This window comes from Salmo trutta, chromosome 12 (assembly GCF_901001165.1).
Source record: "Salmo trutta chromosome 12, fSalTru1.1, whole genome shotgun sequence".
Classification (NCBI taxonomy): Eukaryota; Metazoa; Chordata; class Actinopteri; order Salmoniformes; family Salmonidae; genus Salmo; species Salmo trutta.
Genome location: NC_042968.1, coordinates 14,825,490 through 14,837,667, shown reverse-complemented (window position 1 = coordinate 14,837,667; position 12,178 = coordinate 14,825,490). Strand labels below are relative to the sequence as shown.

Genomic DNA, 12,178 nt, shown 5'->3' with positions numbered 1-12,178 from the left:
ACTAAGTCGTGTTTTGCAGAGGGGTCAAATTCTTATTTCCCTCATTAAAATGCAAATCAATTTATAACATTTTTGACATGCGTTTTTTCTAGATTTTTTTGTTGTTATTCTGTCTCTCACTGTTCAAATTAAACTACCATTAAAATTATAGACTGATCATTTCTTTGTCAGTGGGCAAACGTACAAAATCAGCAGGGGATCAAATACTTTTTTCCTTCACTGTATAGTGTAACTGAATAAAAACATCAAGGCCTTCATTAACATTTGTATTGAGTTAAGACAGACATCAAACCCCTAAGGCAAAAATTCCAAACATGCTGTCATCAAGCTGTCATCTTACAATTCTACAGCAGTTATAATTCCTACCAAGCCTGACTAAAGGACAATCAAAATGTAATCAGAACATGGTTTTGTCTAATTGAAAGGCCAATTTCAGATTGAGTTGGGCTTTCTTTTATGTAGGCTTTCAAATACATTTACATCAATATGCAGCAGCATCAGGCAGACCGGACATGAGTTGACTCCACTGAGCTAGCTTACCAACCCTGACATTTCTCCTTGAGTTTCTATAGAACAACACACCAAAAATAATTACAGTGAGTGTGCTGTCTGCGCTGTCCTCTTGTATGGCTAGCTCTGGAACTGAGTGGTACACAACAGACAACATAAATCAACCCTAAGAGCATCAAAAGCAGACCGTTCTCATTAGCAGTCCATTTTTTGTTCATGATTATGGAGCTTGTGTGCGTGTGATTGAGTGAGAGAGAGAAAGACAGTATGAGAGAGAGACAGAGAGGGCATAGATCACCTTACAATTACACAAGTCAACAAAATATACTTTTTCCAAGATGTATCAATGGCTAGGCTACTTTATCGCACAGCCTACTACGATTATGACAACATCTGAGGTATAACACCATCATTTACAGATACAATTTTGACAATACATTTGTTCAGATTAGGTTTATATTCCCAGCAATTAAGCAAATGAGAATGCAGCATGTATTGAATAATTTGACACATTTACCCGCATTAAAAGTGTGTCGAACAGGCAGTTAAAAATCCATATTGGTGAATTAGCTAGTTGCAGATGATGAGCCTATGCCATGGTTGCTGTCCGCTCTCTTCAAAAGATGCTCTAGGAAATAATGGACCAAAAAGCACCTTTCTTTTCGACAAACCGGTAATGATAAATCAAACATTTCTATGTAGATAAATGAAGACCACACTATCTTACCTGCTGAATTCAAAGTATGTTCTTCGGTCGCTCAAGTCACCTCCCTTTCAGAATTGTGAAAGCTGATGATGCTTCCAAGACACTTGCACGGGATCAGATTACATCAGCCCCGGAATCTGAAAAATATAAGTACCAGTTGAAGCGGCCCCGGAACGTGTATAACGACCCCACTGCAGCTCTCCCCATTGGGTTTCCCACAGAGTTTGTAAAACACTTGTGTTTCTCCGGTCCTTACGGTGGAGTGGCGGCATCCAGAGGCGTTAGACTCAAACCCCACCCGACCACCGAGACGGAAAAGGTGATGGAGAGAAAAAAATAAATAGGCTTACAAAGAGTGCAGTGCGACCCATACAAAACACCATAATTTGACATCCTATTTATTTTGTTTTGGTCACAAATAACAGAAATCATGCATAGAAAGGAGAAAAAAAACGAAATCATATTTTCTTCACTTTTCAAATCACTTTTATGGTAGTGGCAAAAGTAACCACAATGTTATTGTTGCATAATTGGATATGAGAGGTTATATATTTTTTTACCTAAGATAACCAGTCACATAACAGGGTGACATTTTTAAAAACGAATTTAAAGAAATTTCACTGAATGTGGAGTGAATGTATCTATAAGCCAGTAATTCTTCCTAATGCATCAGTGTGCAGCTCACTGAGTGATCATATTTAGCAAAATGACATTACATAACAGAAAGAGGATGAAATTGGAAACCATTGTACCTCATATCACGCAATAGAATGCATTAATCTTTGCCTCCAGTGGCAAGTTATGAAAGAATTACATTGCCTTCAGAAAGTATTCACACCCCCTGACTTTTTCAACATTATTTGTTGTGTTACAGACAGAATTTAAAATGGATTAAATTGAGATTTTGTGTCACAGGCCTACACACAATACCACATAATGTCAAAGTGGAATTATGTTCCAAGACATTTTTACAAATTAATTAAAAATGAAAAGCTGAGATGTCTTGAGTCAATAATAATTCAATCCCTTTGTTATGGCATGCCTAAATAAATTCAGGAGTACAACTTTGCTTAACAAGTCACATAATAAGTTGCATGGACTCACTGTGTGCAATAATAGTATTTAACATGATTTTTTAATGACTACCTCGTCTCTGTACTCCACACATCTGTAAGGTCCATCAGTCAAGTAGTGAATTTCAAAAACAGATTCATCCACAAAGACCAGGGAGGTTTTCCAATGCCTCGCAAAGGGCACCTATTGGTAGATGGATTTAAAAACAAATAGCAGACATTGAATATCCGTTTTTGCATGGTGAAGTGATTAATTCCACTTTGGATGGCCAATCAATACACCCATTCACTACAAAGATACAGGCGTCCTTCCTAACTGTTGCCTGAGAGGGATTTCACCATGAGTCCAATGGTGACTTTAAAACAGTTATAAATTTATGTCTGTGATAGGAGAAAACTGAGGATGAAGCACAACATTGTAGTTACTCCACAAAATTAACTTAATTGTCAGAGAGAAAAGAAGGAAACCTCTACAGAATAAAAAATATTGCAAAACATGCATCCTGTTTGTAATAAGGCACTCAAGTAAAACTGCAAACAAATGTGGCAAAGAAATTATCTTTGTCTTGAATACAAAGCGTTATGTTTGGGGAAAATCCAACACACAACTGAGTACCAATCTTCATATTTTCAAGCATGGGGGTGGCATCAACAAGGACTACAGTTTTTTTTTTTATATAAAAAAAGAAACGTAATAGAGCTAAGCACAGGCAAAATCCTAGAGGGAAACCTGATTGTCTGCTTTCCAACAGACACTGAGTGACAAATTCACCATTCAGCAGGGCAATAACCTAAAACACAAGACTAAATATACACTGGAGTTGCTTACCAAGACAACATTGAATGTTCCTGAGTTGCCTAGTTACAGTTTTGACTTAAATCGGCTTGAAAGTCTATGGCAAGACATGAAAATGTCTTGACAGAGCTTGAATAATTTTTCAAGAATGCGCAAATATTGTACAATCCAGGTGTGCAAAGCTCTTAAGAGACTTACCCAGAAGGACTCACAGCTGTAATCACTGTCAGAGGGTTGAATACTTATGTAATCAAGATACACTACAGGTCAAATGTTTTAGAACACCTACTCATTCAAGGGTTTTTCTTTATACTATTTCTACACTGTAGAATAATAGTGAAGACATCAAAACTATGAAAGAACACATATGGAATCATGTAGTAACAAAAAGTGTTAATTCAAAATATATTTTATATTTGAGTTTCTTCAAATAGCCACCATTTGCATTCTCTCAACCAGCTTCATGAGGTAGTCACCTGGAATGCATTTCAATTAACAGGTATGCCTTCTTAAAAGTTAATTTGTGGAATATCTTTCCTTCTTAATGCATTTGAGCCAGTCAGTTGTGTTGTGACAAGGTAGGGGGGTATACAGAATATAGCCCTATTTGGTAAAAGACCAAGTCCATATTATGGCAAAAACAGCTCAAATAAGCAAAGAGAAACGACAGTCCATCATTACTTTAAGACTTGAAGGTCAGTCAATACGGAACATTAAGAACTTTGAAAGTTTTTTCAAGTGCAGTCGCAAAAACCATCAAGCGCTATGATGAAACTGGCTCTCATGAGGACCGCCACAGGAATGGAAGACCCAGAGTTACCTTTGCTGCAGAGGATGAGTTGATCTAGGCACCAGACTGGTGAGAAATGATGGGCAAAGCTACTGAATGTGCCCATTTCACAGCAAATGAAACTATTACATGTTTAACACTGCAGAAAGTCAGCGACATAAACATATTGCCTGAAATGTAGTTCCAAAACAAGAGCCTGACTAATGTCATTAGGAATATATATATATTTTTTTTATTTATTTTACCTTTTAACTAGGCAAGTCAGTTAAGAACAAATTCTTATTTTCAATGACGGCCTAGGAATAGTGGGTTAACTGCCTTGTTCAGGGGCAGAACAACAGATTTGTACCTTGTCAGCTCGGGGATTCGAATGCTTCATATGCTGAAGGCTATGAATTTATATTCATGCAGAAACTGTGTGGAAGTTCCTTTTGCATTTCTTCACTCCAATTCCTAACAGCCTGGGGAACTACGGCACTGAGGAAATAAGAAAAGCCTGCTGCAACACTATAGATAAGACTGGACAGGCTGCTTAAAATGTCCATGTGTAACAGTGTAGGTTCCGTCCCTCTCTTCGCCCCAACCCGGGCTCGAACCAGGGACCCTTGCACACATCAACAACTGACACCCACCGAAGCATCGTTACCCATCGCGCCACAAGAGCCACGGCCCTTGCAACGCAAGGGGAAACCCTACTTCAAGTCTCAGAGAGAGTGACGTCACCGATTGAAACACTATTAGCGCGCACCACCGCTAACTAACTAGCCATTTCACATCGGTTACACATGCAATTAAACGTAAATGCTTTTAGTACTCTGAAACAACCTTATTACACTCAATATATGCTTATCATATCAGTTTATACATGTTTATATTAAGACATTTGTCCTGTTGCATAGCAAACTCAAATGAGATTATCAGAAATTGCAAATCAAAAGGCCATTTTGCTTTTTTCACAATGAGAGAGCGAGAGCATTCCTCTGAGAGCCAGCTGAAAGGTGCATGATTATTGAATTTGCTCCTAATAAATATTTCCCAGCAGCTCTATCATCTCAGTTAAAATCAGTGTGAAAATAAATGTTGAGTTGTTTCACATAAAAACATTTATCTATGTACACTTCAGGTTTGACTTGCACATGAAATGAATTAATACATTTTACATTTTTTACACACCATACAGTGCATAGAGTCAATCATAGAATTTATTCACAGCAGAGGCAAATAGACACTTACTTTTAAGGAAGATAAAGATTTTTTTTAAATGGATCAAAACCCTGGTATTAAACATATTTAAAAAAAATCTACCTTTGCTATCATTATTACTGGTGGAAAAAGTGCAATAATTAATCAATTTTCAAACTGCCTAATTGTGAACTACAGACTTTTTGAGACCTGTGGGTATTCAGGCTTGCTCCAGTTCCACAAGTACTCCATCACAGTCTTTTGGGTGGAGGAACATGACAGGTTTCCCATGAGCGCCTATCCGTGGTTCAGCTGACAGGGTTCTTATGTTCCTAGCCTTCAGATCCACTATCGCTGCACTGATATCATCAACCTGAGATCACAAAAATAACATACAATTCCATTAGAGAACAGATGAGGAGACAAGGATAGAGTGAGTGAATACAGCCCATTCATGTGAACTGAACAGCATATGCAGCATTGCTAAGGCTGACTCACCTCAATGCAGATATGGTGCATCCCACCAGATTTGTTCTTCTGTAGGAAGCCTGCGATGGGGCTCTTCTCCCCGAGTGGGTGCAGCAGTTCCAGCTTGGTGTTACCCAGCTCCACAAAGACAGTGTAGACTCCATGCTCAGGAAGGGGAACTTTATCGCTGACCTGAGCCCCCAGCACATCTCTGTAAAGAGCAGTGGCTTTCTCCATGTCTGGTACAGCTATAGCGATGTGATTTAGCCTTCCCAGTTTCCAGACAGATCCTGGAATACCTTGGCAGAGTGGTGTTGAGGTTGAAAGTGTCCTCAGGGTTGGAGAACAAGTGTGACGAACACACTTTGAGAGACCTGTAACAAAATTAATTAAGTGTTTAGTACAGCCATACCATACCATGCTGTTTTTTTTCTCTTCCGGAGTACGGATCTGATTTGATTGAATATGCTACCTGGATAAGTCAAGTAGGTTGCAACAGGGAACACTTGCTCAAAGTAATTCTGCACTAACAACGGTGGATTTAGCTTACTTTGTTGTGTAGCCTGAGATCAAGTTTAAAGAGACTGTTGTTGACATGTGAAGCAATATTTATCAGCCATCTATACTTACGTGCAACCTTCAACACGGACGCCGCCATATTTTCGAAAATTCGTGCAACGTAGGATAGTGAATCGCTTTGAATGTCAAGACAATGGGATACAGCACACTTATATTGCTTTTCAATTAAAAACCGTACATTGCTCTTGTAAATACAGTTATTTGAGATATTAATGTTGTCTATCCAGCTTGCTAAATCTTAACCTGACCTGCTATCCGGATCTTTATAGCACAACAGAGATTGTTTCCGGGGGGAGCATATTTTCTTGTTACACACATGTTCACATGTGAGGAAAAACGATGGCTACCGGGGACATAGGTAACACGTTGGAGTGCTGTTTAAAGCTACTAAACATAAAAACTGCACATCCAGAACATTTTCTTAGGTAAGTGCAACATTTTTATAATAATATCCAGATATGTTTAGCTTAAAAATCAATTCATTGACTTGCTGCCATCGTTACACAATGCTAAGGCTAACTAGCATATAGCAAGAAAACATCTGCAAGCATTCCCTGTTTAGTTAGCTAGACCACGTCATCAAATATTCTTAAAGATAGCCCAGCAGCACCGATAAACTTGATTCTAGTAATTTAGCTACACTTGATTAGTTGAGCCAGGTATGGGTACTTGGCTAGAACAAACCCCTGCACGCCCTGTGGGATTTCAAGGCCAGGGTTGGTTGAAGAAGACTGCTAACGTTACTAACCGCTGTACTACTTGAAGAATACTAACCAACATTGCTATTTGTATTTTTTCTTTGTGTATAGTCTTCAGGGTGCCGTGGCAACAGACTTCACTTACCTCACTAAGACCCTGTATGATTTACACAAAACCCACGAGCCAGCAGGCTCAAAGGGAAGCCCTCTGGACCAGCTGGTGGTCGAGAACTTTGACGAGGAACAGATATGGCAGGAGCTGGAGCTCCAGAATACTGCAGTGCTGAAGCACTTTGAGACAGCGGTGAGTCAGGCTGCCTTGGATACAGCTCTGACTATCCTGTTTGATGAAGAGGATGCTGATGAGGAGCCAGATGAAGGGGTTGAACAAGATGGTGAAGATATAGAAGAGGAGACGAGAGATGGGCAAGGAGAATGCTTGAGAGGGGATAACACAGACGAGGACTCTGATGTAGATTTTGATGTGGACGCATTAGAAAAACAAGCTAAACAGAAGAAATGCTCAGCGGTGAGAGAGTCAAAGCCACTGGGTCCTCCATCAGAGGTTGATGACAGGTTCTTTAAGCTCTCAGAGATGGAGTCCTTTCTGGACGATATGGACAGAAGGGAGGGGAAGGAGGGGGAAGGTGAAGTAGACTACTTCCAGGACTTGCCCTCTGGAGATGAAGATGATGACGTAGGCCTCTTCAGTGAAGATGTTTCTTCTAAAAAACAAAAAAAAACAAGCACAGTATGTATCATATAGTTTTTCTCTCTGCCAGACCTAGCTACTGTTCGGTGGTGTTTCTGGACATTATTGTAGCCAAACACTGAATTCCTATTAATGTACTATGTTCTTTCTGTAGCTGAAAAGTTCCAGGAATCTGAAGTACAAAGACTTTTTTGATGCTGTGGATGTTGATCCTGCACAAACAGCTGACCAATCAGACGCAGAGGATGAGGACAACAGTATAGATGGGATGCAAGAAGAAGAAGAAGATGATGAAGAAGAAGATGATGAAGAAGAAGACGAAGAAAATGAGTAAGTGGCTGATGCAGGAATCTCATATGAATGTCATGGTTGGAATTGCATCAAAAAGGAATATAGGGCAGGGATATTCATTTTCTACTTAAGATAAGAGTTGTTTGTTCCTTTGCTGTTTTAGGGACTTCGTTGAGGATGAAGAGTGCAGACAAGCCAAGGAGGCTTTGAAACGGGTGACCTTTAACCTACCTGGAGAAAGTGATGACAGTGAGGGAGAAGACATGGCGGACATCTTTGGAGGAAAGTCTCAAAATGCAACAAAACCTGAATCCAAATCATCCTTTGAGAAACGACAAGACAAGGCAAGCTTTTCCTCAGGGGCTGTTTTAGAATATCTATGTTGGGTGTCATTTCATTTACAATTTTCTTCCATCTGTCATATATAACTTTTTTATGTAGCAGACTAATGAAACGGTCAATTCTTACCTTACACAGATGGCTGAAAAGATCCAGGATTTGGAAAAGGCTGCCATGGGAGAGAAGCCATGGCAACTAACAGGAGAGGTGTCTGCTCAGACTCGTCCAGAGAACAGCCTTCTTGAGGTGGATGTGGCATTTGACTCGGCCTCCAGGATGGGTACGTACCACATGCTTGTCGGTCTGTTCAGTTTAGCCGTCAGTCCCGTTGGAGAGGGTTTAGTATTTTACTTACTGCAAGTTTGTGTGTGTTAGAGATGGTGTTTGTTCAGCCAGGTAACATTTTGCTCTGTTTTCTCTCAGCCCCTGCTGTAACAGAGGAAACCACTCTGCAGCTGGAGGACATCATCAAGCAGAGGATTAAAGACCAGGTCAGTATATAGACGGTCGGTTGTTTAGCAACGAAACCGACCCAATGCTCAACTAGGGGGCAAAACAGACTGGGTTGGCTTAGATTGTTGACAACATGTAAACTATATTTCATCTCCACTGTTTATTGAAAACATACATTTGCACAATGAGAACGTGTCTTTCAAGTACATTGTTATAGTTTTTGCTAGCTAGTGAATTTGAGACATTTTAGTATAGACATCAGTCAAAACAAGACATGGTATCAAGAACAAGATAAAACTAGCTGAAAAGAGCCACCTATGATTCCCCACATGGCAGCGTCAGTCATTGTTGCTAGCTACTGTATCTGGCCATTCAGAATCACAACAGAATACAAACGTCTGCACCATTGAATCGCGTGCATCGTTTTCGTCACGTTGTTAGCTAACCCGTCTCTAGAGACATAACTCAATCGTGACAACAAACTGAACAACTATTCCCAGTTGGGTCCAGCTGAATGTGTCATCATCGTTTCATTGAGTAAATGGGTAGAACAAGTATAGGTCTATCCAGTATTTAAACCACGTTGGCACATAATTTTTTCCCAAGGTGTGGGATGATGTGGTGCGCAAGGAGAAGCCTAAGGAAGAGGTATTTGAGTACAAGAAGAGGCTGACTCTGGACCATGAGAAGAGCAAGCTGAGCCTTGCAGAGGTTTATGAGCAGGAGTATCTCAAGCAGAATCAGGTAGTTATTATATTTTAGTGGGAACACACTTGGCTGTTTTCTATATTGCAATTAATGCATTTTTTTGTTGAAGAAATTATTTATATTATTTATATCTATTTCCCTTGTTTTTCAGCAAAAGACGGAGGACGAAGAAAACCCAGCCCATGTAGAAATTCAAAAGCTCATGGATTCTCTATTCCTTAAACTTGACGCTCTCTCTAACTTCCACTTCACACCCAAACCGGTGAGTTTTCCTGTCAGTGTTTCCATGTGCCCTGGACACTGCACAGCTGCAGCTGGCTCAAAACAAAGCAGCACGCCTTGCCCTTAACTGCACACACAGAACTAACATCAGGGACATGATAGTCTTTCATGGTTGAGGAGAAATTGACTACTTCTCTTCCAGTCTTTTTAAGAAACAGTTGTGTGTTGAAAATGCCTAACCACTTGTATAATCTAATTGCATACACTTCAAACAGACATCTATGACACTCCACTATGGTTTTCTTCACGGTACCCAAACCAAAAACAGATTTAATGCGTCACTCAGTTATGTATAGAGCCATGTCTTTGTTGAACGCTCTGCCACCAGAGGTTACACGGGCAAAAAGCAAGTTTAGCTTTAAAAAAAACCATCTTGTAATATTTTAAAGATCTAATTCAACTGTACTGTATATAAGAATAGTGCGTAAGTAGTATTTTTGTTGTCTCTGTGTCTTTCCTATATAGAACTTTTTATTTATTTAATGTAATATCTTATGATGTTCTTGTCTATTACTGTTCTGTACTTTCATGTATTTGTATGTTTTATGTGGAGCATTTGCATGACAACCTGAATTTATGCTTGTCTTTTGAAGATGCTATATTTAAGCAATAAGGCACAAGGGGGTGTGGTATATGGCCAATATACCACGGCTAAGGGCTGTTAATGCACGGCGGAGTGCCTGGATACAGCCCTGGGCCGTGGTTTCAAAATAAATGTTTTGTCATACCCAAATACAGTGCTACACCAGGGCTTTCAGTAAATCAGCATTCGGAGTTCGAACCACCCAGTTTATAATGAAGGGAACGCTTTTTGCACAATATTGATATGTTTGACCTTTTCTTTGTGTCCTGCAGCCTGTTCCTGAAGTGAAAGTTGTCTCTAATTTGCCTTCTATTGCTATGGAGGAAGTTGCGCCAGTCAGTGCTAGTAGTGGCACTCTATTGGCTCCAGAGGAAGTCAAGGTTTGTCATGCATTTCTCTCCATAATGTTTCATGTTATGGGAAATCATATTCTAGTGGGGTATACTGACGTGTACAAAAGCATTCAAGGGTTGAAGACAACCAATGAACTACTGTGTTTTCCACCATAGTAGCCTTTCAGTAGAGGCTTTCAGTAGAGGCCAGGGTAACACCGTTTCCTTTCTGATCTTAGGAGAAGAACAAGGCTGGCGACGTGCTGGGTGACTCTGAAAAGACCTCCACAGACAAGAAACGAGAGAGACGCAAGAAGAAGAAGGTGAAGCGTGTCAAGATCCACGAGAAGGAGAAGAAACAGAAACTGAAGGAGGCTAACAGAACTGGAGAGAACAAGAAACAATCAAAGGCAGAGGTGGCAGAAAACCTCAAGAAACTCACAAAGGGAGGCAAAGCAACATTATTAAAGGTCAGTGTTTTCTTTCTGCATGTCTCGTTTTTATATTTAGTTAACATTGTCTTTCAAATGCAAGCCCCTCCATTATATTTGTGTGATCAGTATAGACTGATAAGGCCATTGTGTTCTCCACACATTTTAATTTGTTTTTATTACAATAGCTAGGATTCAGCTGTCACAGTTGCAAATAGTTTCTTAAAAATAGATGTTGAGCTTTTTTTATTTGTTCTCTGTTCAAGGATGAGGGGAAGGATAAAGCTCTCCGCTCCTCCTCCGCCTTCTTCTCCCAACTACAAGACCAAGTGAAGAGCCAGATCAAAGGAGCCAAGGACCCGGGCTCCAAGAAGAAGAAACACAAGGAAGTCTCAGCCAGCAAACTCAAGTTGTAACATTTAGATTGTTATGATGATGTATGTGTTATGGTAATGCGTATTTCTTTGTACAGATTTTTAAAGAGAAAGCTGCAGTTTGTTAACCAGTACTCGCAAGTTTGTAATTTGCAATTAAAAAAAGCTAAACTTGTCATGATGTAATTTATTCTGACTTTTTGCAACCAATTAGATTCACACTATTAATCTGTTCAGCTAACCGATCTGTGGGCAGCAGGTGAAAAATCTGCTGATGTGCCCTAGGGCTTAACCATCATTTGTAAAACGGGTGCCAAACTCATTCCACGGAAGGTCTGCTGTTTTTTTGTTTCAATCAAGACCTAGACAACCAGGTGAGGGGAGTTCCTTACTAATGTGATCTTAATTCGTCAATCAAGTTCAAGGGAGGAGCGAAAATCCGCAGACACTCAGCCCTCCGTGGAATGAGTAGACATCCCGTAAAACCACATTTTACTGCACCTCCGATGTACGTGACAAAAACGTGTAGTATTATTTAGCTAAATAATTGATTAAATTAGTGATTCTTGTTCAAAGTTCACACTACTACTTGCAGATTCTTTTTCATGTGAGTGAATATTTAAGGGTATTTTTATGATCTAAAGAAAAAAGAGCTGCGGGTGTAGTTTTGAAACTCGGTCTTGCTGCCCTGTGCAGTTTGACCAGCTATATTGTGGTCGTCTTCCTCAAAACATATCTGGCTATGTAGCTAGTGTACCGTACATTTATGGGATTAGGTCTAACTTCTTTAAATCTATTTTATGCCACTCCGATCCACCATCGCCTTCTAGTGGTGTAAACAGCAGGTGTGAACCGGCCACGTTTTGAAAAA

General features: G+C 39.9%; 3 protein-coding genes across 5 annotated transcripts in view; 1 reads left to right on the top strand and 2 right to left on the bottom strand.

Moving 5' to 3' along the window:
• LOC115202996 (amyloid-beta A4 precursor protein-binding family A member 2-like) overlaps window positions 1-1,320 on the bottom strand; it is a 69,969-nt gene extending 68,649 nt beyond the window's left edge. For 2 of the 3 annotated variants that reach the window (XM_029767220.1, XM_029767222.1), the window contains exon 1: window positions 1,238-1,320. The gene's annotated coding sequence lies outside the window, so the exon portion shown is untranslated. The remainder of the gene's footprint in view (window positions 1-1,237) is intronic. The other variant, XM_029767221.1, reaches the window with a different exon arrangement.
• A 3,640-nt stretch (window positions 1,321-4,960) lies between these two features.
• Window positions 4,961-6,379, bottom strand: LOC115202993 (methylmalonyl-CoA epimerase, mitochondrial). Its single transcript, XM_029767219.1, has 3 exons — window positions 6,156-6,379; window positions 5,556-5,899; window positions 4,961-5,430 (listed from the first exon to the last, which is right to left on the bottom strand). The coding sequence occupies exons 1-3, from the start codon at window positions 6,181-6,183 to the stop codon at window positions 5,278-5,280; spliced, it is 525 nt and encodes a 174-aa protein (XP_029623079.1). The 5' UTR covers window positions 6,184-6,379; the 3' UTR covers window positions 4,961-5,277.
• On the top strand, window positions 6,364-11,483 carry LOC115202991 (U3 small nucleolar ribonucleoprotein protein MPP10). Its single transcript, XM_029767215.1, has 11 exons — window positions 6,364-6,529; window positions 6,914-7,553; window positions 7,669-7,844; window positions 7,969-8,149; window positions 8,283-8,424; window positions 8,568-8,635; window positions 9,204-9,341; window positions 9,457-9,567; window positions 10,443-10,550; window positions 10,742-10,972; window positions 11,200-11,483. The coding sequence occupies exons 1-11, from the start codon at window positions 6,444-6,446 to the stop codon at window positions 11,347-11,349; spliced, it is 2,031 nt and encodes a 676-aa protein (XP_029623075.1). The 5' UTR covers window positions 6,364-6,443; the 3' UTR covers window positions 11,350-11,483.
• The last annotated feature ends 695 nt before the right edge of the window (window positions 11,484-12,178 follow it).